Source organism: Zonotrichia albicollis, chromosome 8 (assembly GCF_047830755.1).
Source record: "Zonotrichia albicollis isolate bZonAlb1 chromosome 8, bZonAlb1.hap1, whole genome shotgun sequence".
In the NCBI taxonomy this organism is placed as follows: Eukaryota; Metazoa; Chordata; class Aves; order Passeriformes; family Passerellidae; genus Zonotrichia; species Zonotrichia albicollis.
The window spans coordinates 27703213-27730546 of NC_133826.1; the positions used below are offsets into that span (position 1 = coordinate 27703213).

The 27334-nt window shown below is 43.6% G+C and overlaps 1 protein-coding gene across 3 annotated transcripts; it reads left to right on the forward strand.

Moving 5' to 3' along the window:
* Positions 1-27333, forward strand: SOAT1 (sterol O-acyltransferase 1). 3 transcript variants are annotated; one of them, XM_014269295.3, is made up of 16 exons: positions 1-107; positions 2505-2638; positions 9883-9941; positions 12885-13033; positions 13134-13193; positions 13511-13618; positions 15308-15590; positions 16675-16753; positions 17378-17459; positions 18124-18169; positions 19246-19375; positions 19769-19866; positions 20336-20434; positions 20917-21052; positions 21959-22104; positions 22889-27333. In XM_014269295.3, the coding sequence occupies exons 2-16, from the start codon at positions 2515-2517 to the stop codon at positions 22943-22945; spliced, it is 1656 nt and encodes a 551-aa protein (XP_014124770.1). In that variant the 5' UTR covers positions 1-107; positions 2505-2514; the 3' UTR covers positions 22946-27333. The 3 variants fall into 3 exon arrangements, with proteins under 3 accessions (XP_014124770.1, XP_074402469.1, XP_074402470.1); XM_074546368.1 differs by having other exon boundaries at positions 19-107; positions 2509-2638; XM_074546369.1 differs by lacking the exon at positions 1-107 and adding an exon at positions 347-367.
* The last annotated feature ends 1 nt before the right edge of the window (position 27334 follows it).

The window sequence follows — 27334 nt, forward strand, 5'->3', positions numbered from 1 at the left end:
CCTGCGCCGTGACGTGTGCGAGCCTCGGGAAGAGGCGGCGGGCGCGGGGACGAGCGGAGCGGAACGGCGGAGGAGGCGGCGGCAGCAGCGGCTCGGCCGCCCCTGAGGTGACGCTCCGCGGGCTGGCGGCCGCTCCGACCGCGGCACCGGCCACGGGAACGTGTCCGCGCCGCCCCGCCCCCGGGGAAAGCAGCTCCCGCAACCGTTTAGGGCTGGGGCTAGGCGGAGGCGCGGGGGTGTGCGGGGAGGTAGCGGGGCAGGGGCTGCCTCGGCAGCGCTTTGGGCAGCTCCCAGCGGTGTCCTCAAACCCTTTTCCTGCCGGCTGTCGTGCGCCTTGCGGATGAGCTGTGGGGCGACCTTAACTTTGGTTTGTGGAGTGACCTTAACTTTGTTTTGGTCGCTGTCCTGTTCGCTCTGCAGGGACCGAGGGTTGGGGTCTGCGGGTTGCGGCTATGCCCGAGGGCCAGGAGTTTTCGAAGGAAAACTTTAGAGAGATGAAACTCTTTGGGATAAGGTTGTTGTCTAGTGTGATTAGCATTGGATGCAGGGGTTTGGAATGAGATGATCTTGAAGGTCCCTTTCTGCCTAAACCATTCCGTGATTCTTAGCTGTTCCTCACCGAGCCTTTTGAAATGCAGAGATGAACTGTAAAGTGTTGCTTTTCTCCCAAGGCATCTTCTGATTAATTATCAGTTTGTCCAAAGGGAAGGCGAAGAAGCTCAAGGTCTCTGAGCCCTTTGCGAGCACCGTAAATCAGGTGCCAGTGAAGTCCGGGAGTTTCTGCTCGGAAATCTCTTAATGGGTTTGTGGCTTTACAAACTTCATCTGCAGTTGTGGATGGCCTCAGAGTGTTTACTATTGTGAGGAGCGATTTCCTCTTGTGAGGGGGGCGGTGAACGTCTTGGAGTTATCCTGGCATTGTGTCTTGAATGTTTCGGTTCTAGCAGAGCTGGGCGGGAAGGGCTGATGTCCTTTAGGCTCTGATGTGCTGATAATTGCTTAGGTACAGTTATGCTGCACCTCTGTTCGTACGGGAACTACACTAGGAAAATGTTTGTTTTCAGAGATTTTCCCTAGCAGATTTCGTGTTGCGGTGTGAAAAAGGCTGTGCTGTGATACTTAGCCTATCTGAATTATTAACTCTTTAATTGTTTTAAAGTTCATGCCGCACATGACTTTTCCTTCCCCCCATCCCGAGATTGGTTATTTTTAACTCCTTTCTGTTAAGCTTTCAGTTAGATGCTGAAACTACTTTGCACGGGTAAGGAAGGAATGCCTTCCTAACCTCTTCAAGAAGGAGCTGAAAAGTGTCCTGAGACAAGAGTTAAACTTCTGGTCCTCTGTTTGAGCTGGAAAACTTGCCCAGTTATTGATTTGTGGTTTGGTGGCGGCTGGTCTTTCTCCACTGTATGCTGTGTAGTCTGAAAGGAGAACAGGAGACTCCTATTGGAGGGACAAACACAGGAAGTTGAGTTCTGAAAAGCTCTGGTCATAGTTTTATTTCCCTTTTGCAGACATGCCAGCCTCCTTATTCTGAGGTAATCCATCCTTAATTTGTTTTTTCACCAGTTCCTGAGTTTTCCTGGCCTGTCTGTAACAGCTCATATGTGCTGGTGCACGTATGCTGTTCACTAGCAGCTAAACACATCTGCTGCACACTTTGTGCCAAGATGAAAAAATATATCAAGCTTGAAAATGTGGTTACATACATGCCTGTGAGGTTTTCTGGAAAAAAATCTGCAAATTGTCCCTAGTTGTAGCTACATTGCCAATAGGTTCTTGAGATGAATTTTATGGACAGTGTTCTAGGATAGCACTTTGTGACCAATTCAGAGTCTTTTTGTCCATTTCTCATTAGCTGAAAATTCTGTTTTCAACCTGCATGTGGTGCTTCAGGTGCTCCCTGCTGGCAGCTCTGTCCCCAGCAGTGACCTTTGTCATTGGAACTGGTGTAGTTCAAACCTGATTCTCTTCCTGTTTCTCCTTGGTTTGCAACACAACCATTGTCTGGTCAGGCAGAACTACAAGGATCCATTGAGGAAGCTGCTCTAGCAGCAGCAGCTGAGAACTTGACAAGGAAGGGGCTTGGCTCAGCTCAAATATTGCAGGTGATTCCACAAAGGAAACCTGCCACAGCTTGTGGAAGACAAGTCTTGGTGTCCACCTGGCTGTCAGAAAGAATCGTAAGGGCTTTTTGTCATTTTAAAGATTTTGTAAAAGCTTAAGTTATTTTAAGTAGTTTTAAAATCTGTAGAGAAAAGAGGGTAATGTAAGGAGATGTTTTGGTAGGGGAACTTACTTGGTTACTTTGTTCCTGTACCCCTTGTGGTAAGGGAAAGGAAGCGTGATCAACAGTAAATGACTGATTCAAGCATGTGCTGATGTTCTTTCATCCTTGCTCCGAATTCACAATGGAGGGAAGAAAGTCCAACTTTATGTAAATATATTCTTGAACAGTAAATGAGATTTTTGTCATTCATTATTTCTCTCTTTTTCTGATCTAGCTAGGTAACCATGGCAGGTGATGATTGTGTAAGGAAGCGCCAGGCTGGCTCCACTGCAGCCTCCAAGACCCCTGAGAATGAAGAAACACAGAGGAGACCTGAGAGTGAGAGGTCCTTTCAAAACTCAAGCAATGGTGAGACTCAGTGGCTCAGCACTGGCTGCATCTCTGGCATGTGATTTCCTTTAAGGTGCCCTTTTTACTCATGGCTGTGCCTCTTTGCTCCTTCATTTCTGTTTTTCTGTCTGTGGGAGGGCTGAAGATGGAGCTCCCTGGGTCCCAGCTGCACCCCTTCAGCAGGTGTGGGTTGTTTGGGGTGCTGTCCTGCAGAGCTTTCCCTCAGGAGCTGTGCACTGCAGTGCTTGCAGGGATCTAAAGCAGTCATTAGCTGTCACAGGAGGAAGAGATTCATTAGTGCTGTAAATGGTGCAAATGCCTCCTGGCAACACTTTTGAGTAATCCTGGTAAATGCTGTTTTGGGACTTCATCTCACTTCCTTTACAACCTTTAAGTATGTGGCTTCTCAAGGTGGAAGAAAATGGTCTTTAACACATCAGGCTAAGGTGCTGTGTCCACCTGACAGGTGGAGGTAGGGTGCACTCAGGGATTCCCTTCATGTCAGGAGAGCTCCCTTTCATTCCGACTAAATCTTGGCTGCCAGAAAACTGAACAATGCACTGCTGTGTCTGTTCATTTGTTTTGTGGTCACCTTAAAAGTTATGTGGCCTAAAGTTGGCTTTGTGGAAGGGTCAAAGCTGCCCTGCCCTGTCCCTTGGGTTGCAGGGACAGTTGTGTGGCACTGTGAGTGTGACCCTCTGTAATTCCTGGTTTATGCTGGACCATATTCCAGCCCATGATAAGGAGGTTAGAGATGAAACTGCAGCTTGTTTCCTTTTTCTTTGTGAGATAGACTAAGCAAAAAGCTAAAGTAGGTTATCACAATGTGCCATGTGAGTACAAAATCCAAAATCCTGGTGCCAGTGACTCAAGGAGATAATTCCCACTGATATGCTTCTGGATCTCATCACAATTTCAATAGTACTTCTTTCAACTGAAATGGAAGTTGGAACATGTTTAAGTTTAGGGCAAGTGAGATTTCTTATCAAAAATAAAATGCATTGGAGAGAAAGCCATCCTACAAACTGCTTGGAGAACTGTGATTTTAAGATTTTGGTGGCACATAATTTTACTGGATCAAATGGGGCTGTATTAGGAAATTGCAGGGAGTTGGTGGCTACTGGAATCCAGTGATGCTGGGCTTGGGAGTAGAGTTCTACCACTTTAACCTTTTCATGTGTGGAAACTCCTTAATTGTAATAAATGAAGGGTAAGTAATAAATAGAGCAGTGATAATTAGGACTTGATGGGTGGGTGTGTCTGTCTTTACAGGCCGTTCATTTTAACACCTCTGAGATGTGACAAAACCTCACTGCAGATGAGATGCTGTGAGTGTGGAGCAAACCAACATCTTGGGGTTGATCTCTTGCAAGTGTCCATGTGCCTGGTGGGTTGGCTTGGAACAGTGCAGTGTGGTTTAATTCCCACACAAACTGCACTGAAGGACAGCAGGGAGGAATCCTGGTTAGTCAAGACCTGAGCGCATCTCGTCTGCCAAGGTTGCTGCCAGTTGAGCAGAGGTGTCACAAAGTGTTTCTTAGCTCAGGGTTGGTGACAACAGGAGTAACCCAGGGAGGTAGGAGGAATGAATCTGATGCCTTGAGGCATGGGAGAAAGATGCATCCCTCTGGTCAGGAATTCCTCTGAACAGGGGAGTTGAATCAGCAGCTCTGTGACCCGAAGGTTGAAGGTTTATGAAGCTGAAGTGTTGCTGAGTTGCAGACAGTGGCCTCTTCAGGTACTCCAGGGTGCCTGTGTAACTAGGTAGGACTTTCATGGCTGAGGTGGGAGGATTTCTCAGGAGAAGCGGGCATAGATGTTTTTTCTCTTTCTTTTGTCCTGGCCATTCTCTCCTGAATAGCTGTTTCTAAGGCATTAGTGCTGATGGGCACAAAGGCACTGTGAGGCTAATGGTCTGCTGTCTGGCAACAGCTTTTTTGTATTGTAACAAGCTCATGCTGGGTGTTGTGAGGAATTTTAGACAAAATGCATTTTTGTTTGCAATCAAGGGCTTCTAGCCAGGCCAAGAATGTACAGAAGTGAATATGTAGCATGTTTGTGGCAGTTATTGCCATAGAAAAACTAAACCTTTAACGTGATTACCCACCCTTGATCCTCTCTGGTTATAGCAAACACAATCTGCTTTGTACAGTAAGAGTGGAGGTGTCAAGGGCCAGCTGACTTTTTTCCAGAAGTCTACAGAAACTTTTGGGCCCTTAATCCTTTCTTTATTAAAAGTCAAATCCTTTGGCTGATCTGAAATTGCTTAGAGGGATAATTTTAATACATGTATTGGCTTTAGAGCTACAGTAGGTCTGACTCTTCTTTTTGTACAGTTGAGGTTATTTTTTTTCTTGGTTCTGCAGTGCTTTTGAAGACTGTCACATTGTTTGGGTTCTAAGATTCAAATAGTTTTTACTCAGGTATACCCAATTTTATAGAAGTGTGGAAATACTCATAACTTGGAGATTGCCAGAAGATTTCTTCTGTGCCTTAATTTGTTTCTATCTTGTAATTATTCAGCCTGCAATTTCACTTTGATAGCGTAGCTGAACTTCAGTCTTCTACATCATTTCTCTTCCTTGAATTAGCTCCAGAGTTGTAATTAAACAACTAATTTGGTCTTGGCTTAGAGTCAGCAGATGATCTAGGTGGCAATAATCCCCTGTCAAAAGCCAGGCTTCCTTAATAAGATTAGTCTTATATGTTTTCAGCAGGAGATACATAAAGAAACAGAAAACTGCTCTGCCTAATGGGATATTGGTATCAGACTGTACCAGTCACCTGGAATGGACACATCTTAAAAGGCTAGAGAGGACATGGATCATAAGTGTGCACATGAGTGCCTCTAAAATGCTCAGATAGCGTGTTCAGAGCAGTAAAAAGGTGGATTTGGAATCTGTTCTTGTTTGCCCAGATATCAGGCAAGGGCTGGAAGTGTCTCTGGAGGCTGATCTGCAAACAAGCTGGTGGCATATCTGTTTGCTGTGAGTAAGCCTGGCTGGTAATGCTGATCTTAGAAAAGGGCTGTTATCTTCAGTGAGGTTACTATTGATCATCCCTGGTGCAAAAGTTCATGGTGATGCACAAATTGTGTGCCTGCAGAGGGATGGAGGAGGACAGAGCTCTCCAAGGGGGAGCAATTTGCAAAGAGATTCAGCCTTTGCTGTATGACTCACAGCAATGAGTGTTCAGTGTTTCAACAGGCTGCTTATTGTGGATTCAGCTGCTTGAATCGAGTATCTGGGATGTGTTTCTGAGAGATAGATCAAAAAGCTGTTTTGTCTAGGTGGATTCTCATCATTCTAGGGGCTGTCATGTTTTGGAACCTGTGGTTTGGGTGAAGGCTCAGCAGTGTCTTGTGAAGAGCCTGGGACATGGTGCATAATACAGAGAATGCTGATTTTCCTAGTGGAGAGGCTGTTTGGGTTCCATGTCCCTGCAGAACTAAATTTTTAAGCTAAATGCTTGCCCAGCAGTGCAGTGACCTGTGGCCTGTGAATTCTTTAAACAGATCATCTGAGTCTACTCATAACTTGCCTCTAATTGCTGAGTGGCCAAATAAATTACCATAAGTAAGAATTAAGGCTCATTAGCTCGAATTATTAATGTGTGTTGTATTGTAGCAATATGGAACTCCTCCCCTCTTTACAGTAGCCCTGAACTAGATTGGCTTTAATATTGCTTTGCTTCTGATAACATCTTCAGTGTTTTTGGAGAGGGAGCCTTTAAATCCAGGTGACTGACAATAATGAAATCCTTCTTCTTCTGTTGCTTTAACTTCTTGAATGGGAAGTTGTCTTATCAAGAAATGACAAAGCTGGTTTATTTTGGATCCCAGGCTGCAGCCCCAACATCATGTGAGTGATTCTCTGCTCTACCCATTTCAAATGTCACTTATCTGTAAGATGTGCAAGAGTGGGTTGAAAAAGGGACAAGAAGATCCTTTAGAAGAGGCACTTTGTCAATCTTGTGAAATTTTAGTTGCTCAACTTCTCAACAATTAAGAAGCTTTCTCAATCTTCAGGTGATTTTTTTTATTGGCTTGGTTTTCAAAGAGAAACAAAGCTTACAATTAAATTGTTCTGTGATTTTTTTTCTTCTGACTTTGGAACCTGCTTGGAATTTAGTCTGTACAGAGGAGTCACATTCTAAAAGGATCAAGCTCAAGACCAGTGGGCCTCTAAAGATCTTGTTAATGTCCTTGCTGATGGGAAGGGAACCAAAGACCATTAAAAAAATTTCTCCCTGTGAACAAAGCTCTTCCAAAGCAAGCCCTGCTTAAGCCTCCTCTGAAATTGGCCACTGTTTGATACCAGTCTTCAAGACAACTTTCTCATGACTTTAAATATATTTTTTGTCTTCTTAAGGCATAACTCAACTTCTTTTAAATGCAAAGATATGCTTCCTTGTATTGTGCAGCCTTGAGTCCATTTTTCTATAATGCTGTTGCAATCCCAAAGTGATACAGAGGGATCCAGGCTTCCTTTGCAGGGTCAAAAGAAAGTGAAGATTTGGACTTCTCAGCAGTGCAAATTTCCTTTTAGACTCAAAATCACGTGATGAATCTCTTCTCCAGTGACCTGACAGAACATAAGTGGTGTCTTGTGCAAGGGAAGTTGAGTGATTAAAGATGATGTGCTTTTTCCCTGGTATCTGCCTTGTGACACTGCTGGGTTTATGGGGTGATGCAATACAGCAGAATGGGTTGGTTTGGGGTGAGTTTTCTGCTACAGAAGATTTTGTGTTGAGAGAGACAATCTCACAGGTGAGTTTACTTTGTCCTATGAGTTGCTCTGACTGAAGCCATGGAGATCTTGATTTTAAAACCTATTTCTAATCTTTTCTCTGCATGCACACTAGTATGAGGCCAACTAGAGTGACAGGAGGACACTTGAAATTCCAATTTAGCAATTACAGCATCAGCAGGTCAGAGATTGTCCTCATTTCTTGTACAGCCATTAAAGCTGGACATTTGGTATATGTAAAGCTATACCCAGTTTTAAGGCCTTGTAGTCTGCAAGGGTGTTTTATTTCCAAAGTGAGCTGTGCCTGGGTAGTTTTTAATGTGAGTTTTTAATGACTGGGGCTTCAAAGGCAAGATCTGACAGGAAATATATGGTCCAAGAACTGGTTATTTTATTTTTAGCTTATCTTTAAAAGGAGATAATGCTATTCCTTTACTCCCATGTGTACTGTTCTCTTTGGTTGTTGTTGGGTGGCTTCAAGCAAACTTGATATCATCTTGAAGATTGGCAGCTGGGTAAGGGACACAAATTCTTAGTTTTTTGAAGGGAAAGGTTAGTTGTTCTTCGAGCTCAGCAGCTCTGTTCTGCTTTCTAGCAGGTCAGCACAAGGTAGTTCTTCCCATAGTACTAATAGAAGGAGTGGGCCAGGAATACAATTGTGGAGTGGCACAGTGAGGGAGTAGAGCCCCTGAGAATATCTGAAGGAGATACAGTTCTGCTGCTTGTGAAACTATTTTTTTTTTATATATTGGGAGGTGAATCTATTTGAGACCAGCAAAGTGCATGAGGTGAGTGGGTCACTGGTATCTTACATTCTTCTCAAATTGTTTTCCAAACTGCTGTTGTTCTGCAAATGTAACAGCACAATGAGCTTAAATGCTGAGGTGTTTGGTTGTTTTTTATTTTTGTCGTGGAGGTGAGATGCTTAGCAACCAGGAGTTCTATTTTTGTAAAAGTGGATCTTGGATGCAGCCAAAATCACTGGTGTTAAGCAGTTTCCTTGTTTGTTGTTACATCAGAAGTCTGCTAAGTGATAGGCAGTTGTTGCTGGTCTGTCCTTAATCTACAGCTTGTGTAGCAGATAGGAAAAAACCAAAATTCCTGCAGACAGACAAAAACCAAAATTCCTGGTTGATTGTTGGGAAGGGGAATTAATGCTAACAGCTGATCTTAGCTGCACTGAAGATAAAGTTCCTTGTGGTGTTGTACTCTCTTCCAGTACTGGAATTGGAGTCACCTCTCAAGCAGGCCTACCTAAAATACTTAAAGCCAGTTGCTCAAACAAGCTGACAGGCTCCTGAGCAGCACAGAAGCATTTCCTCCTCTGAAAATGAAACTGCTTTGTGTGTAGAGGCCACGTTATGCACTGTGCTAGTGCTCTCAGTCTGTTTTCTTGTCTCACAGCAGCACAACTTTGGCACCTCTACAGCAAATCTGATAGCTCATGCTGCTCTGGAATCTTATTAGGGAATCACTTCAGTACCTTCTTTTTCTGAAAGTGGTAATGTTGTCTTAGAAACGAAACATGCAAGTTGTAATGCTGGCTGTGTGTTGGTGTGTAAGGTGGTGCTGCAGCTATAAATGCCAAAGGATAAGAACAAGGCCAGGTTTGCTGCTATCTTTTCACTCTGACTGGTATTTTAGGGGTGTGGATGCTGCTGCTTCAATCTTGATTTTCCTTCATGTGCAAGACTCTCTGTTTTAAGTAACTTTATCTTCTGTGTTGTTGTTATTGGAGAAGTGAAACATCAGCTGGTGCTTCTCCTAAAACACAACTAGTCTGAAATGTCTGACCTGTGGGTGTTGTTCCTCTTGATGTCACAGAGGCATCTCAGATGTGTAGTTTTTAATGTGAAAGAAAGGTGGCATTTGAGGCTTTACCTATTGGCCAATGGTGTTAGTAATGACAAAAGTCAGATTATATTGATGGCATGTTAAACCTGACTCTTTACTTAATTAAGGAGTACAGTCACAGGGATACCTAGCACTTCTCCAGGGGGATAAAAGCAGTGGGAATAGCCAGGTTTGAGCACAGGATAACTGTCCAAATTGCCATTTAGCCTGTCTTAGAGCTGATCATGGTTTTTTACTAATAGCTGTGGCTGACTGCCTTGTCTGTTGGCAATGCAGAGGCCTCCAGACAAACTAAGCTTATGTCTGCTTAAGATAAAGCCCTGATAAAAAATCAGCACACTTGGAAATGACCTTCTAAGGGTCATTCTGATTGCTGCTTCAAGGCTGAATATGTTTAGGGACCTTGGGAATATTTGCAGAGTTGTTGATGAAAAATAAAATCTAGCATGTTTTCAGCTGTTGACTGCCTTACAGTGCTGTTGTTCTAAAATATGTGGTTGCAGTTTATGAACTTCCTGCAGCTTTGATTTGAGTTTAGTGGGACCCTATTAGAAGTCAGAAATGCTGTTGAAAAATTGGTGTCTGAACTACTGTGTGCTGTGCTTTTGTGGTTTCAGACATGCAACAAAAAAAGACTGAATATTTGCTTTCCTTCCTTAGGCTGGGTTGATGTGGACCACGTGATAACGAGGAAAATGCAGCTCATAGCAGAAGCTGAGGTAAGCACAATACTTGCTTGTGGTGGGGAGCAGGACAATTGACCCTGGAAGTCTTTTGGACAGTCACTAGTCCTGGAACACAAATAGCCCTATTCAGTCCTAGATTGAGTGCAGTGACTTTTCCCCAGCCCTCTTTCTCTGTCCCACTTAGCACAAGAGGGATGATCTTATGTAATGGGGTTCTGTCTGATTTGACCCCAATAGGTTGAAGTCCAAAGATAAGAATGAACTTTGAAACCTGTCAATAAAATGGAAATTGTCTTACCACTAACTTTTGGCAGTGTGATGATTAGCCAGCCTGCTTGCATATTGAGCCTTTAAAATGCTCTGTGCCCTGCTGTCCATTGAATAAAGGGCAGCATGGAGCCTGCACCCCACAGCTGCTGCTGCCCTGTCTGTGCAGATGACCTTCCTGAGCTCTGGTCTCATTCTTTTAGTCAGTGAACAATGTCCTCATAGAAAATAGCACTGCGTGTTTCTGGCACCATCTGCATCTGTGTGGGCTGCCTTTGTCTTAAGTTATATTAAGGTGATTTATGCCCAAATGAAATGAAATTGGCTAAGGATGAACTGCACCCTCCTTGTTAACCATTGTTTTGTGGCACCCGTGTTCTTCAGGGCAAATTGCCCTGCACTCTTGCATCATTTTATTGCAGAAAATTCTGTGGTAAAGCTGAAGTAATCTAATTGTGCCAGCTTGACATGAATAGTAGGGAGTGGATAGTTAGAAGACAGAGAAAAATACCTTGCACCTTTGAGATATTTTCCTGTTTCACTGTTTTTTTCCTTTTTCTCCCTACCTTTTTAGGTGGTGTGGCATTTATAACAGGCATAACTAAGGTGTATTTAAATAGCCTTCTGCAAAAGGTGTGCTGGTGGGTTTTTTTTTGCTGAAACTCCTTAAATTCAGCCCTTTAGAGGGGCAGTCAGCTCAGAATTTTATTTTGGATGTTGTATTATCCTGTTTATCCTTCCTGAGAACAGGAGATCAAGCCTGGTAACTTCTCTGCAGACAGAGCAGTCGTTGCTAATCACTGTTGGCAGTGGGTGTTTGCAGGAGAAGCACAAGTAGCTTTGGAAGTTCCAGGGAGCACTAGCTGCTTGCAAGGGGACAACTTGACCTTGGATTTCTTTCTCCAGGAGTGTCTCTTGTTCCTTTTGTTTATTTTCTGGTTACCAGCTTTGAGACACGATTCATAGAAAGTTTTCTTACCCACAAAGAGAATCCTAGAAAATCAGTGGTGTTTTAATTGCTGAATTTTCTCCCAAAACACAAAGTTCAGATTTTAAACTTTGAGTTATGCAGCTTGCAGATTTATTTCAGTTGTCTCAAGGCTGTGGGAAAAAAAATACCTGGGAATTCTTGGAGTGCTGGGCCCTTTTGTTGTGGGAGCCACTGAACAGAGGCTTGGATTGCAGTTTGCCTTTTCTGTGATGGGTATCTAACTTCAGGGCAGATGCTTGACTTGTGAAAAGCCTGGTGAAATGGGATTTGTAGGAGCTGAGCTGGGAGTTACTCAAGCATCTGCAGTCTGAAAGTCCAGTCCTTTATTTATTCCAAAAGGAGCTGAGAATGGTGTGTTCTTCACTAGATCAGGGCTGTCAGGTGCCAGTGCCAAAAATTACTAAATCTGTTAGAATGAGTAAAGTTCTGGGGAACTGTTGCAGCTTTATAAGTAAAGGGTTACTTCCCTCAACTTTCTAATTTGCCATCAATTTTTTATTATTGGCTAACTTCTGCTTTTGATGGCATAGCATTCTTTCAAGGGTTTTTGGTTTGTAATTACAGTTAGTTACAATTACTGTAGGGTCTGTACTCTGCTTTGTATTTGATTTAATCCTTTAAGAACTCATGTCCTGCTCTCCCAATGCAAACATGCACGTGCTGGTATCAGCCCTGGAGGGCTGTGTTAGGAGGAGGCAATCTCAGCAGAGTGCCAGCCAAAGGGAAGAGGTACTTTAAGGAAATATCATTGCTAAAGCCTCACTTGAGGAGAGATTAGGCTAAAAATGGGGAGACACTACTCAAAAAATACATATTTTTTGATGGAAATGAATAATGCTTTGTTTAGCATGGGCACTTCCAGGGATCCAGGGGCAGCCACAGCTTCTCTGGGCACCCTGTGCCAGGGCCTCACCACCTCACAGGGAAGATTTTTTTCCAAATATCTGATTTAAACTTACCCTCTGCCAGTTTGAAGCCATCATCCCTTGTCCTGTCACTGCAGTTCCTCATGAAGAGTCCTCCAACTTCCCTGTAGGTCCCCTGCAGACTTTGGCAGGTGCTGTGAGGTCTCCACACAACCCTCTCTCCTGCAGAAAGCTCCTTGAAAATAGGTTTCTTTCCCTTTTCAACCTTCAAGATGAGAAAGTAAATAGAAGTTGGGAATTCTGATCTGGGATGTCATGTAGGAAGACTTGCACCTTGAATCTGGAGGCAAACTGGAAAAATCCCAGGCAAAGGATGGTCAGACAAACGTGCTAGTAAGCACTTGCATTAAGAAAACAAAACATAATGTGCAATTAGATTTTAAATAATTTCTTGAGACTTGCCTTTTGCCTATGCTGAAGGTGATGGCTGGCTGGCAGAGTGTTCAGGAGATCAGGGGTTGGCTCTCAGCTCTGCTTCATCACTTGGCTCCCCATTTTGAGGGTTAAACATTAAGGAACTAAATTCTCAGGACTCTGATGAGTCTTCTAAAAGGCCAGAGCAATTCTGTGTTGAATCTGATGGAGAAGATAAATGTTAATCAAAGTCCTCTGGCCTGAGGTGTGTGAACTGGCCCAGGTTATCCAAGTAGGCTCCAATTGTTGGTACACGATACAGAAATGTTTTCTTGATGCCTTGCTCTGTCCTGCTCCAGGATAAAAAGGAATATAAAGATTTTATGAAAATGTATCCAGCAAGTTAACAGTTTGCTGCTGTGTTTTTTACTCTGTCAGCAACTGAAGCCAGCTTTCATGAAGGAGGTGGACAGTCACTTCACAGAGTTTGTGAACAGCTTGGTGGCAAAATCGGCACTCCTGGATTCCTCATCTGCAGCCTCCCTTTTCCCAGCTTCCTGTGCAGAGAAGGAACTGCACAAAGCTAAGTAAGTTCCTTTTAAGCTGTTGCTATAACAAGGTTGTGTTTCATGGAAGCTTTATTTCCTTTTTTGGCTCAAATGTCAAACAAATATTCTTTGCTTGCAGGAATTCGAGGGCCCCTCCAGAACACGGGAAAATCTTTACTGCCAGGAGGTCCCTCTTGGAGTGAGTAACTTAACTTCATCAAAGTAATTTCATCAAATTCACTGCAAATACCCTTGATAGCAAGCTAATGAGCCTGTACTTTGAGGTACTTTCCCTGCCACCACCCACAGTCTTATGTTCCAATCCATGGGGATTAATCTGTTCAAGCTTCTCTCTTCCTAAAATATCTGTACTACATCTTGCAAATATCAACCTTAATTACAGCCATCTCAGTACCACTGGGATCGTGGCTAATTATCCTTTGTCTGAGGGTAAGCTGGGGAAGTGTCTGTGTCTGTGGCACCCCAGCTGTACCTTAACTCTGGTGTCTCCCTCAGTGAGCTGTTTGAAGTGAGTCACATCACGACAATCTACCACATGTTCATCGCCCTTCTCATCGTCTTCATCCTCAGTACTCTTCTAGTAGACTTCATTGATGAAGGAAGGTAAGGATGCCTTGGAAAGACAGGGATGAGGGCTGGGAATAGCTCTTCCAGAGTGCCAGAGGCACATGAAACTGCAGAATGGTGCAGAAAGAAGGGGGAATCCTCCTTGGGGTGTTGCTGCAAGCGTAGATTTTAAGTTGGCATACTTACAATATGTGCTGGAGTTCCTGTCGAGAGGGTATGACCATTCCAAATTGCAAATCTGGATATTAGGAAAACACTGCTAACTGATGTGTTTCAGGAGAGTTGTGGCCTCACAGCTCAGCCTCACGTGCTTAGTTCATCACAAGGCTGGCAAAAGGGAATGTGGAATGCTTTGGTTGAGTATCTTTAATGAGACAGCAGCTTTTAGCTGCTTGTGTTGCTTGAAGAAGGACTCTGCTTAAAAAAAAAAATTAAATACTTCAGCAGTCCTTCCTCTGTTTAAAAATGACAGTTCTGGAACATTGTACTTGTACTCAAATAAAAATAGAACTTTGTTTTTCCTGGGGAAAAATCTCAAGGATGTTGGCAGAGCCTCTGCTAAGATAATGCTTTGCAGGTAGCCAGTTGTGAATTAAGATTGTGAAAGACTGCTTTCCTCACTTGTTGCTTAAATAATATTTTGGCAAGCTGTATCTCATGTACACAAGTAGGATTACATGTTTATCTTGCTGATTATCTGCTCTTCAGTGTACAAAACCAGAACTGTATCTTGTTTATAATCATTGTCCCTTTAGTCTGGGTATAAGAACAGGCTTGTGTGCTATTGAATGTTGTTTAGCTGATCATAACTTACTTGTGTATGGACATTGAGGGATAATGGGTATTTACCTTAAAATCAGCTAGGGCTGGATACCCTTACTACTTTAAAAATAATATCTGTGGTCTTAGCTAGATAATTTGGATCCAGTTTGCAATTGAGCCTCCTGAAAAGGAATAACTTTTGTTGGTGTATTCTGTTCTGTTGTCTTCTGGTCTTAGTTTAGAAGAGCTTATTATAGGAGTAAGCTCTGAGGAAGTGTGAGAGGCAGTGAAGTTGATCAACCTTTTGTTTATGTCCTTATGTTTTAAGCTTGATTAATGGACTAAAGCACCTGGTGCACACCAGTTGCTCTTATTTGGACTGACCTTCTAATGACCCTGATCCTTTTGGAGAACTTCTAAACTGAATATGTGTGGAATGCCCACAGAAAAGGATTAAACTAGCTTTGAGTGCTGGATGTTAAAATACCCCATGACTATAGAGACAGGGGAAAAGCCTCTTTAGGCTTAAACCCCTGGGAAAAGCTGAGTTCCAGTGCAGTAGTGATGATGTCCTGGGGGTGTTCCCCAAAAGCTCTGGTGGACCCTCGTCCAGCAGTGGATTGTTCAGTCACGTGCTTGTTCTTGGGAGGGATGAGCTTGAGCCTGCTCTTAAAGCACATGCTGATCTTAGAGATGTGCTTAAACCCTGTGGGATTTGAAGGTAAGCTGTGCCTGCCAGCACTGATGGCATCAGTCCTTCTCTTAGTTTCTGGGATACTTGAGTGTGGTCCCTTGAAGCTGCCACAGACAGCCCTGAGCTGAAACTGCCATGGTCACTTCTATCCAGACTGTCAACCAGTTATGATCTGGAAGCTTTGTGTTTTGTGGCCACTTAGTGGAGTAGAAGTATTTCTAATCAAAGAATGGACGCTCAAAAAATGTCTCTTTCCTTGTGCCTTCTAGGCTGGTCCTTGGATTTGATCTCCTGGTCTTCGTTTTTGGGAAGTTCCCAGTTGTCTTCTGTACTTGGCTGTGCATGTTCAGTGCCACAGTAGTTGTTCCATACAACCTTTTTGTGTGGTGGGCCCAAGGCTATTCCAGTTCCTCCCATCGTGCAATGCACTCTTTCTTCTATGGGATGCTGTTCACACTCTTCCAAATAGCTGGGCTTGGGTTTGGACCAACCTATGTTGCTGTAGCCTATGCCCTGCCTCCAGCTTCCCGCTTCATTGTAATCCTGGAGCAGGTGAGTCCCTACCCTGCATCCTCTGGACCCTAGGATACATTGAATTGCATTTTATTGTCAAAGTGGAAAGAAGTCAAATGTTGTTTTTATTCATTAAATTAAGCCAAGGCTGTGGATGCAGCATCTCTGAGACTTGAGGACAGTTACATGCAGCAAGTCTAATAAGAAAGAGTAGAGAATAGACTTCATTTTGACCTGGAAACCATTTGTGGGTTTTTACCCAATATTTAAGATTTTACTGTGTGTTTTACTGAAATTCCATTTGTTTCTGGTTGTCTTGTGGATGCCTAAGTGCTTAAAACCAATTTTAAGAACATGTTGTGCCATAGTCCACAAGGAAGCTGTCATGTTCCTCTTTAAAAAACAAAACCCAAAAAGGCAAGTATATGGTCAGGAAGTGATTCCTGTTGGTATTTCTGTTCTCAAGAAGCAAGTGTCTTGTCTCTGTAATCAGGACTTGTTTGGAAGTGGAATTTTTTTTGTGGGGAGAAACAGAAAAGTGCAAGAGTGGAGGTCTGGTCAGTCCATCAGGTTAAAATAAGGATGGTCAGGGATGAGTTTTAAAAATTAACTTTGTACTGGCCCTACTTTTGGTTCTTCAGTATTAAAACAAAATTAAAAGAAAAACCTGCTTGACAGTTGTGGACTGTTTATGTGGAGCACCACCTTATACCCAGGTAGTGATAATTGCTGTTCCACACACGTAACTTCAAGGACACACCTAGACTCTGAAACATCCTGGCCTGCTGAAATGGAGAGGGGTTTCCCTTCCATTTGAAGTTAATGTTGGCTGATTAGTGACTTGCTGGTGTTATTCACAGTCCTTGTGGATGTGGTGGTCCTGCAAGTGTAGATGAGATGTGTTTTGACTCTCCTGAGCTGTAGTTGCTGCTGCATGTTTCCCCTTGCAGAGTTTGGTGTTCATGTCGGCTAAACAGGCTTGTGGGTGGAGGAAGCAGCCCTTTGCTTGTAAATGGGAAAGAAACCAAGATGCTGAAGGTGTTGCTGTAAAATGCTGGATCCAGGCTTCACTGGAAGGCTGTGAAAATGAAAGCACTGAGCTGCTCTTCTCTTGGCCTTGCAGGTTCGTCTTGTTATGAAGGCTCATTCCTTCATCCGGGAGAACGTACCCCGAGTCCTGTCCTCAGTGAAGGACAAGTCTGGTGAGTAACTTGCCCTGCTCCATTTTTTATAGCCAGCTCTAGCTTTCCTTCCATTGCTGTGAGCTGGTGAGGTGGGATTTGAATTGGTGACTTTGGATGGGGAGGTTGAAGGTTTTGCATCATAATTTCAGCCTGAACCTTTTCATTTGTTTTCAGTTGTATTAGACAACGAGTTAGACTGTAGTTCATGTCTAAGTCCTCTCTGGATCTTAAATCTTTGTTCTCCAGGATTCCCTATTTCTGCTTTTTGGAGTAAAAGTTGTCTAGATGTTGCCTGCAGACCTCCAGCTCAGTGCTGTAGCTGACATGACAGCAATCATAGAACAAAAGATCTTTTAAGCAAGGCCTGCTAGAGCTGACTGGACTGAACCCACGTGTTGATAGGACAGGAAATGTGATACCAAGGTGTTAGCAGATTGTTTGGTTACCCTCAGTTGCTAACTGTCCTTCATGCACACCATCTGAAAGGTCCAGTTTGTTTTATTCTCTGCAAATCCCGTAGTTTTAGTTCCAGACTGAGGTGTCTGAGGTGAGGTTCTGTTTTTTGGGGGAGACTGAACTGTCAGTAAAACGGAACTGTCAGTAAAAAGATTGCTTTTGTTTTTTATTTCCCCCTCTTCCCAGGCACAGTACATATTCCCAGAATTTCTCAGTACCTGTACTTCCTCTTTGCTCCCACCCTCATCTACAGAGATAACTATCCCAGGTAATGTGAGCAACAACAGAACACTAAAGCAGACTGAAAACTGAAGCCAACATTAAGCACCCCTGGGTGTGATCAATTTATGAGTTGGAGCTTTCACAAAGATGTGGTTAAGCTGGCAAGGGCAGAACTTGCTCATGGAGTTCTGCTTTTATTTCTTTGGGAAACTCACTTGAAGTTGAACTAATTAAGAACTTGCTACAGGTCATGTAGTGATAGACAGTTCCTGCAATAGGAACCTGTGTGTTTATGTGGTGCTAATAAGCAGCCCTGTCTCTGAGTTTGAGGCTGAAGCCTTTATGAGTGGGAACTCCCAGACTCTTCTGTGCATTGCTGGGTGACACTTTGGCTGTGTGAAATCAGCAGTCCTTCACACAACTGTCTGCAGATTGTGTGATTCCCACCTCCTACAGAACTGTACAGTGCTGCCCTCCAGATACCTTCCCATTTATGGAATTGCTGGAGTTCTGCTGTAGTTGAAAGTGGGGAACCAACAATTTGGGCAGACGTCCCTTGGGCGTCAGGAGATTAAGAATTCTGGAATTCAGAAGCTATTTTTTTTCCAGAGAATACGTCAGTAAAATTGTAAAATCCTTCAAGTAATTGAAGGGAGGGGCTTGCTGCTTTGAGGTCCTATTTAACTGTGATATCCTGTTCTTCCTTCTAGGAATCCCACAATAAGATGGGGCTATGTAGCTACCAAATTTGCACAGGTGAGTGGTGCAGCTTTCTGCAGAATACACTCTTGGAGATCATCTAGGATGTGTTGCCCAACAGCTGTCTTTGGCATTAAATCACTCCACTTGGCATGGCCGTACCAATAAAGAATACTTTTCATTGACTAACAAACTGTGATCTTGCTGCACTAACGGTTGTGCCAAAAAAAGAAAAAAAATTAAAATATTTGCTTAAACAAGCTTACAGTTAAAAAAAAACTTGTGTGTAGATCAATACCCATGCCCTCTTTCTTCACTCTGGTTGTAGTGCAAGGGCACAGCTTGTTCTCTGCAATTATTCAAAGCAATTTTGAAATAATGAGGCCTGGGGTCCAAATCCCCAGTGCTTATTTGAGTTCAAGATTGACTGATTCTTCACATTTGTGGCCATGAGCTCCAGTAGCTTCTTGTGGATGTGTTTCCAAGTAATGGATTTGTGTGACTGAAACTTTTGCTGTAACACAATGCATTTGTGTTTTAAAAAGCAAAACAATGAATTAAAAAAAGGCAGCATGAACAGGCCTTTGGCTGCTTGCTGTTGGACAAAGAGGAGGACAGCACCTGCCTTACATCCAAGTATTTCAACATTGGCATTTTGACCTCAACATCCACAACATCAGTTCATGAGTCAGAGAAAGCCTGAGGTGCTTTGGCCTGTAAATGTCAACTTTGGTATAAAATAAAAATAAGCTTTAATATTAGATTTGACTACAGTAAGATTTTTCAATTATTTCTGCCCTTACCTTGGATGCAGATCAAGGGTATTTTCCCCACTTTGGTGGTGGCATGGATTCTTTGTGTCAAAACCTGTGAGTTGATAGGACTGGGGAAAACTGACAGCTGCTGTAGTAGAAAACAGAAGTTGATTTTGCTGCTGGCTGTTCAGCATACTCCAGGGATTGCTGTGGCTTTCTTTCTGCCTGGATCCTTGGGGAGCTTTATTGGCAGCAATGTAAAATAAATTATTTTGGCTTGTATTGGCAGCTGCCATTCTCTCCTAGAGCTGGCAAGTGGTGATGTGTTAATTGTGTGTTCCTGTTATGAAGCCAGGTTTTGGGGCATTTTTGTTCCAGGTGCTTGGCTCACTTTTCTATGCCTACTACATCTTTGTGAGACTCTGCATTCCTCTGTTTCGCAACAGTAGTCAGGAAACCTTCAACCTTCGAGGGCTGGTCCTCTGTATCTTCAACTCCATCCTGCCAGGTAAGGCCCAGATCCATGAGTGACTACTTTCATCTTTGGGGAAGGGAGAAGTGCTTCATTTGAGGTGCATTCATGACAGGCAGAGATCAACAAAGGAGATCTTGTGGGCAGACTGCAGCATTAAGGGGTAAAACTTCAAAATCAGCAATACAAAAGAAAAGCTTTGAATTTAACTCTTCAAATCAAGCTGCAGGCTCTGGGGCAGCCTTGCTGTTGCCTTCTGGGGAGAGCAGGGCCTAGTATGGCAACTGAAATATTGTTGTGCTACATGTACAAAAGAGTAGAGCTCATCTCTGTCACTGCCTATAAGAAAGTTTTTGGCTGTGTTGGGTGCTCTTGCTTGTGGCTGAGAGCAAACACTGCCAAACTGGTGTGGCTGTCCCTTGTTTCCAGGTGTCCTGATTCTCTTCCTGGTGTTCTTTGCGTTCCTCCACTGTTGGCTGAACGCGTTTGCCGAGATGCTGCGCTTTGCAGACAGGATGTTCTACAAGGTGAGAAGCAGGAGCTGCAGTTTATAAAGCTTCTGAAAGTCATTGTCATCATGAAACAAAAAAAAAAAAGGAGGAAACTGAAGATTGTTTTACCAAACAAAGCAACCATGGGATTTTCCTTGGTTTATGCTGTTACGGTTTAAGTTTGTAGCTGTGCTGTAGAACAGATTTGGTTTCTGTTGGCAGTCTGAGTTGCTTTAAGGTGAAATACCCTGTGCACAAACAGAAGCGGCCAACAGACCTACCTAATAGCTCCATTAGCCTTCTTTTTGTTCTTTCATCATATCAGCCACTGCAGTTTGGGGTAAAACCAGACTTTGATACTCCAAGTAGAATGTTGGAAGTGTGATGGAAAGTTTGGTCAAATTGGTATTATTTTGCTGAATATATTTCAATTTGATATCCTAGAAAAGCCCTCTAGAATGTTTTATGTTTAATTAGATTTATAGTCTTTCCATTGTGCTTTCAGGACTGGTGGAATTCCACATCCTATGCAAACTACTACAGAACCTGGAATGTGGTGGTACATGACTGGCTCTATTACTATGCCTACAGGGACTTCCTTTGGGTGAGTAACAAGCTGATGTATTCTTTTGTTAATTAAACATTCAACTACTGGGCAAAACGGTACATTTGTCAAGATGCAGAAGCATAAAAATGTTTAGAGGCATAAAAATGTTTCATGTCAGCTGTTGTGGGGAGCCACTGTGCTTTTAGAGAGATCCATTACTCATTTCCACATCGTTAACGTGGGGCTGAGATGTAGGAATGCAGAGACTGCCTGAGCAGTCAGAACCCATGTTGCACTGTTTCCATGAGCTGTGGGAGGTATTTAATGAGTGGGCTCAGCACAAGCACTAATGCAGAAATGTACCTGAAGAGAAACACCTAAAGCCCAAGGTGCTCTGTAAAGCACTTGGCATTTCACACGTGCCTCTTGGCTGGAGGAGAACCTTCTTAGCTCAGGGAAGAAAATTCACTGTGTTGCAACAACCAAACAAAAACCACAGCAGAGTAGCTCCTAATACTTGGCATTCTTGTCTCTCCCAGTTTTTTGGGAAGAAGTTCAGAGCAGCAGCCATGCTGTCTGTCTTCACCGTGTCAGCTGCTGTGCACGAGTATGTCCTCAGCATCTGCTTTGGCTTCTTCTATCCAGTTCTCTTCTGCCTGTTTTCATGCTTTGGAGGTAAGCTCCAAGGAGGAGAGTGTGGGAGTGGCTGTGGGGTTTGTGGCTTTTTTTAGAGAAGCATGCTTTGTGCTTTTGATAATGATGCCAGCTGTTCCCTCAGCACTAACACACAGTATTGTTGCCCAGGGGTTGCAATTGTGAGTCCAAGCTTTGTGAATGGATTTTTGCAGCTCAGGAGATCCACACTTCTGTACCCACAGAGGATTTGGAAGCTTGGGGCTTAGATGATCAAGGTCTTGGTGATGAGGAAGAGGGATCTGTGTTATACACTGCTGTTCCTGTGACACTGCACAGAGTTTAACAGCACTGCTTCCTCTTTGCCAAGCTGTAGTTGGATCACTGTGTGTCAGCAGCTTGTCAGTCTTCCCCTGTTCACAGTATAAGGAAACTATTAGTTAGTTCACTACTGCAGTGAGGAAGAGTGTGGGAAATGGATTTATGATGGCATGAATTATAATATCTGTTTTGTCTCACCCTTCTCATGAGACTGAAAATAGAATAAAAGTTTTTAAAACACCTCTGCTACCCCATCTCTGGGTCAGAAAAGAGTGTAATCTAACAGAAGAGCCCATTTAGAAGTCAGAGCTCTTGGATTTCTTTGTGTTTTAGAGGGCTCTAATAAACTCTAGGCCACCTCTGCCATGCCTTGGTGACCAGTGTAAGAGAAATAATGTTGATTCCCCAGAGGCACACAGCTTGTTGGCAAAGTTACTGGAAGTAAATGTGAGAATCAGCTCAGAGTATTTGCTCTATTGCCAAGCATAATCAGATTTTCATGCAGTAGCCTTGTTGATCCAGAGATGAAGTGAAAAGAGAGGAAGATCCCAGTAAAATCAGGTGATCTTTGATTCTTGAATCTTCAGTTTGTTTTTGAATAATTCTTCTCATTCCTCTCCTTTTCAGTGGTCTTCAACTTCACTCTGAATGACAGTCGGAAAGGGCCCTTCTGGAATGTGATCATGTGGACCTCCCTGTTCCTGGGCCAAGGAGTCATCATCTGCCTCTACAGCCAGGAGTGGTACGCCCGCCAGTACTGCCCCGTGGAAAACGTGAGTGCCTGCTTGTTCCCCTGGATAACAGCTCTGGGAGCGGCTGTCCTGTCTTGCTGTGCAGGAAGAGTGGAAGTTAAAGGGCATGAGCCTTTCTGGCAGTGTGCTACATCCATTCTTGAGGAGTTATTTAGCCTAGAGCTGCCTAGCAGAAGTGTGGTCAGTAATGGTCCTTCTGTGCTTGGTAGGATTTCAGTGCTTGGAACTGAGGGTGGTGCTACCCCATTTCTGAGAATATGTCAGACCTCATTTAGGGTGTGGCAATGGAACTGCAGCATTTGGCCAGTGAAGTGAGGAAAAATTTTGTAGAAGGCCCACAAAAACTGTGCCTGTTGTGCCTCTCCCAGGCTAGAGTGGGTGGTGGTGAGAAGTGGTTACCTGTAGATAGTTTGGGGTTTAGGTGCTGTTTTCTCTAACTCATTTTCTTGGTACCAGATTCTATTCTAGACAGAACTTCTTGCTGTCCCAGGTGATTTCAGTTTTAACCAGAGGTATCCTTTGGCAGCCTCTATTTTAAGTTTGATTCTCCTCAGTTAAGAGTTTGCCATCATTAATTACTTGCCTTCTTGATACAGCAGGCTACTAGGCACAGTGTTTGCCTGATGTAACAGAACTTATGGCTGCACTTACACTTTGTCACCTGCTTAGTGAAGGCAAGAGCAGGGTTTTAGGGTGCAGAAATGTGGTTTGATCTTTCCTGTTAGAGAAGCTTGATTTCAGCAGCTTGTACCACAGCTGGTGCTGTGGGCTTGTGACTAATCTACTGCCTCTCCATGTTTTGCAGCCCACATTCCTGGACTATTTAAAGCCACGCTCATGGTCCTGTCTTGTGAAGATGTGAAAATGGGGTGCTCTGGCCATGACATCACAGAAAAACAGAGGTGTCCTTCAAGTACTTGGACCAATGATCTAACTTACTACAGACTTTTTCTAAGGGAAGTTGGGCCTCTTCATTATTGGGGAGAAACTGTAATTTTTTTAAACATTGCTGGAGCAAACCAGTTGACCTGGATTGCAACAGACTTCAAAGGCAGCATCTATAACATGCTGTCCCACTTTGAGCCATTTCCATGCCAGTGAAACATTGAGCTGAAGGTGGAGTCTACTGGAATCCTACTCATCCAGGGATCCCCCCCAAGTTGCTGCTTTTCTGGACAAGAGGCAAGCTAGTCAGATTTGCTGGTAGCTCATTGTTGGTATCCGTCCATCTTTCTTAGCCATCATTTGCAATTTTTTTTCTCCTTTTTGGTAATGGGATGTCTACAAAACTTCTGTTCTTCATGCTCCTGCCTGCCACTGTGACATGCACAAGTGGCAGAGCCACAGGGTGTTTACCTCCTTGCTCTGAAGATGGCCAAAGGTTTCCTGGCTGGCTTCAAGCTGCATCCTGTGTATGCCAACAGATATAAATGGGCAGAGGAAGAGGGATTGTCACCGTGCTGAGGCAGGTTCAGAAGCAGGGCATGGTGTGTGCAGTCTTTATATGACTTTTTACACCAAAAATGTTTCTCTGTATTCATTTAGTTCCAACTGCCTTACAGCATTTTTGTTCTCTGAAGGCCCTTGTGACTTGAGGAGTTCTTTTTCTTCTTGTTCTTCCTTTCTCCTGTTCTAGGTAATCAGTTCTTTTAACATGATTAACTTGTAAAAGAGCTTTTGCTTTGATTTGGCAGGTGCTTTAAGGTACACAGGTTCTTAAGGGTTTCTTTACTAAGAAAAACTTGAAATAATATGACCAAACTCTAAGAAAATGGGATCAACTTTACAGGTACAGAGCATGATCTTGTTTGAAATGGCCATGTGCAGTTCATTGTGCCAGCACACCTTGTCCATGTGTACTGGAGAAGTTTTAATGCTGCTGGGGATTGGCCCAGAGCTGCTTTGTCACCTGCCTGTGTCTGCCCTGACACCAGAGGGGGCTTCAGGTGGAGATCAGCCTCCTGGGTACTGCCCTCTTGGTGAGGAGGTAGCACATCCTCCCACCCACACCAATAAAGACAGGGACCCTGTGTGAGTTTGGTGTTTCCACAGCAATGAATCTGTCAGAGTTCCTTCAGCTGCCTTGTTCTGTCAGGTGCTAAACAGAGCAGGGAGCTTGCAGAGTGCCTGGGGACAGATCACTCCAGTTGGACTGGAACTGTAGTTCCCATTATTGGAGACAGGGTCACCTGATGGACACACCTTAACTGTGGTGAAAAGGGCCACTTGATAGAGACACCAGAACTTTGGTGACAAATATGTTAGAATTACTCAAATGTTGTCAGAAACTGCCAATGGAGAACAGCATATCCTTACTACCTACAGCCCTGGGTATTTCATACCAGCAGTATTGGGACCATTGGTGGACTTGTCTCCCAAGCCACTTCACACTCTCCTTTGGGTTTCTGCTTTCACTGAGTTCAGTCAGAAGTAATTTCATGAAAGCTAGGGAATTCTTCAACTCCTCCAAGTCTTCAGTAGGAAGGAATCGTGCTCTTGAGAAAGGACATTGTACCAGGTCAAATTTGCCAAATAGTGTTTTTGTGTGAGGTTCTCCTCTGACAACACTTCCTGCAAAAAATTGTTTGATGAAACCGTTGAAGTAATTTCAGAGGAACTATATGCTCAAATTTTACAGTATTCATATATAAAATCCTGAGAATTAAATGGATTACTTTATCATCATTCAGACTGAGTAATCTGAAATCTTTCACCATACCTTTTGTGGGAGGAGAGAAGAGGAGTTCTGGAACAACTATTGAGAAAACAGTCAAAAATACAAAAAAAAAAAACTTTTGGCCAAACAGCTTTGTCACCTGTACAGGATGACAAAGAACAGGTTGAGATTCAGTCCAATTCTTTTTTGTTTGGTGCTCAGAACACTTACAGAGGTTACTGCACTCAAAGAGGGTGGGATGGATTTGGGACTTGGTTTGCTATCTTGAAACCCATGGCAGGTCTTGATACAGTTTCAGTGTTTTCAAAAAGAGACCAAAGGATGGCACTTTGTGCCCTGTTTTGGTGTTTCCCTCACACCTGGCGCTGTTGTGTGCCCAGAAGGAATATCAGCATTTACTGTGTCAGCATCGTCACTGTTTGAAGCCTGAGGGCTTGAGCATCTGGCAAGCTAAAGGCAACCGGAAAGGGATGCTCAGCTGTTGGAACTAGTCTTAGTTTTGACAAGTTGAGGTTTTCAGCCTTGTAGATCAAGGCATCTGGCAACCATGCTGTCAGGGCATTAACAATTTGGTTTACTTTCAATTTTGTGGGGTTTTTTAATTGCTTTTAAATGTGGGCTTATTTTCATTTTTCTCAAGAGTGCTGGAGGGGAAATACTAAGTCTTTTGCACATTGCTTATTTAATTAAAAGTCAATTACACCACGTTTGAGTTTCTTAGACTGCAAGTGCCAGAGCACTTGACCAGAACAGTGCAACGTTCTGGTCAGTGGTGAGGATGTGAAGGTTCCCAACCTGCCCTTTACAAGCTCTTAATATAATGTAATATAATATATTCTGTTTTCTGTGGTTCTTTCCAACATAAGAACTGTGCAGCTTGCTTCCATGGTAACTCCCTGAGCTGTGAGGTGGGAAGCCTCCAGCTTTGGAATGGCAGCCAGTACAGCTGCAGCTTCTTGCTCAATAACCTGATGAAAATCAATGTTGCTCCATCAAAACGCATCCTGGGGTTTTCATGCCTTGGTGGGATGTCCCTGCCTGTGACAGGGGACACCCCAGTCGTGGTGGCCTGTCCCTGCCTGTGACAGGAGACACCCCAGCCTCGGTGTTCTGTCCCTGCCTGTGACAGGGGACACCCCATCATTAGCCCTGGAGCTGGCACCAGCTGTTCCATGATCTAACCTGTACATGTTCTGTCAGGTACAAGAGCTGTTTATAATCTACTGTATTACAGCAGCTAAAAAATATTTTGCTGTTAGGGCAGGAAAAGAAATGGCTTTGGCCTGTTTTTTTCTCTGAGGTGCCTGTTTTGGGGGGAGTTACAAGAGGGCACAGAGGATGGGACTGGGAGCAGAGTAAGATATGTGGGGTTTCCACAGCAGCCACCTTTCCCAGGAGAGGAGGTGAAGGAAGGGAAGCTGAAGCTGCCTCTCCCCACAGCTGTGTCCTGAGTGGGGCTGTGTATTTCTTTCCAAGGACAGGGAGGGGAGAGGGATGGAGACATTAATGCCATGGCTGACCCAGGCTTGGAGGCACCAGGCATGGTCACAGGATGGTAGAGGAGAGATCTTGGTTGGGTGTGTGGGGAGAAACTTTTACACAAGCCCTTCCTGAGATCCTGGAAACCTTTATGAAGTGTCCAAGGTAAAATACCAGGTGAGAAGGAAAGTTGGGGTTTTCTAAACTTTGCATCATCACTGAGAGGGGAAAGGATATCCTTGAGGTGCAGGGAAGGAGTCAATAGCTCCAGGAACAGACCAGAGTTTCTCACCTTTCCTGATCAATTTGGAGCAGCTGCCAAATGTGTATCATGTTGGTGACTTCTGCCTTTACTTTGGGCCTGAAAAAGGGTTTGTGAGCCAAGAATTTAATGTGATACTTTTCCAGCTGTGTACCACATGCTCCAAAGTCCTGTCTGTGTCCTTAAGCTGTAACAGCTACAGAACAAGGCCATTAATCTTCCCATTCCTTCTGGTGGGAATATCAAGTACTGCCAAAGAGGCACGAGATAGAAAACAAAACTTCTGTCAAGTTTTTTTTTGCAATTTTTTGTATTTTCTTTCCAAGGAACCATTTGCACAACAAGACAAGAAACTACCTGTCAGGGCTACTCCTAGATTATACCTACACCCACAAACATGTATCTGAAAGCAAAGAAATGTAATTAATGTAATTTAAACCCACAGTACAGAGATAGAGCTGATAAGGAGAATGCTTATAAATGCTTCATAGCAGAAGCATTTATAAAAACTTACACAATTGACAAGGTTAGTGGGGAGAAAGGCTTCAGAAGAGAATTCATGGGGATTATGAGACTAATGGAAATATATTTCTTTTTCATTAGTAAGAAGAAGTGGTAAGATTAATAATTGGTGACAAATACTATTAAATCTATTAAATCTCTGGCCAAGTAAGATCTATGAAAAAGCTGTTGTGCTTTAGGCAGTTTGTAGGTGGAAACCAAGCAAGTCCCCCCTTGGAGGGTACAGCAAAGCACTGGGGGGTCCTGAACAGATGCACAGTGTCTGGTGTAAGGGGGGTTTCCACAATAAATAATAGCAAAAAAAAAAAAAC

Excerpts from the sequence above, each read along its gene's own strand:
- SOAT1 (XM_014269295.3), top strand. The coding sequence starts at position 2,515 with ATGGCAGGTGATGATTGTGTAAGGAAGCGCCAGGCTGGCTCCACTGCA. Across the intron at positions 13,619-15,307 it reads GACTTCATTGATGAAGGAAG|GCTGGTCCTTGGATTTGATC; the intron begins GTAAGGATGCCT and ends TGTGCCTTCTAG. Across the intron at positions 19,376-19,768 it reads CTTCAACTCCATCCTGCCAG|GTGTCCTGATTCTCTTCCTG; the intron begins GTAAGGCCCAGA and ends CCTTGTTTCCAG.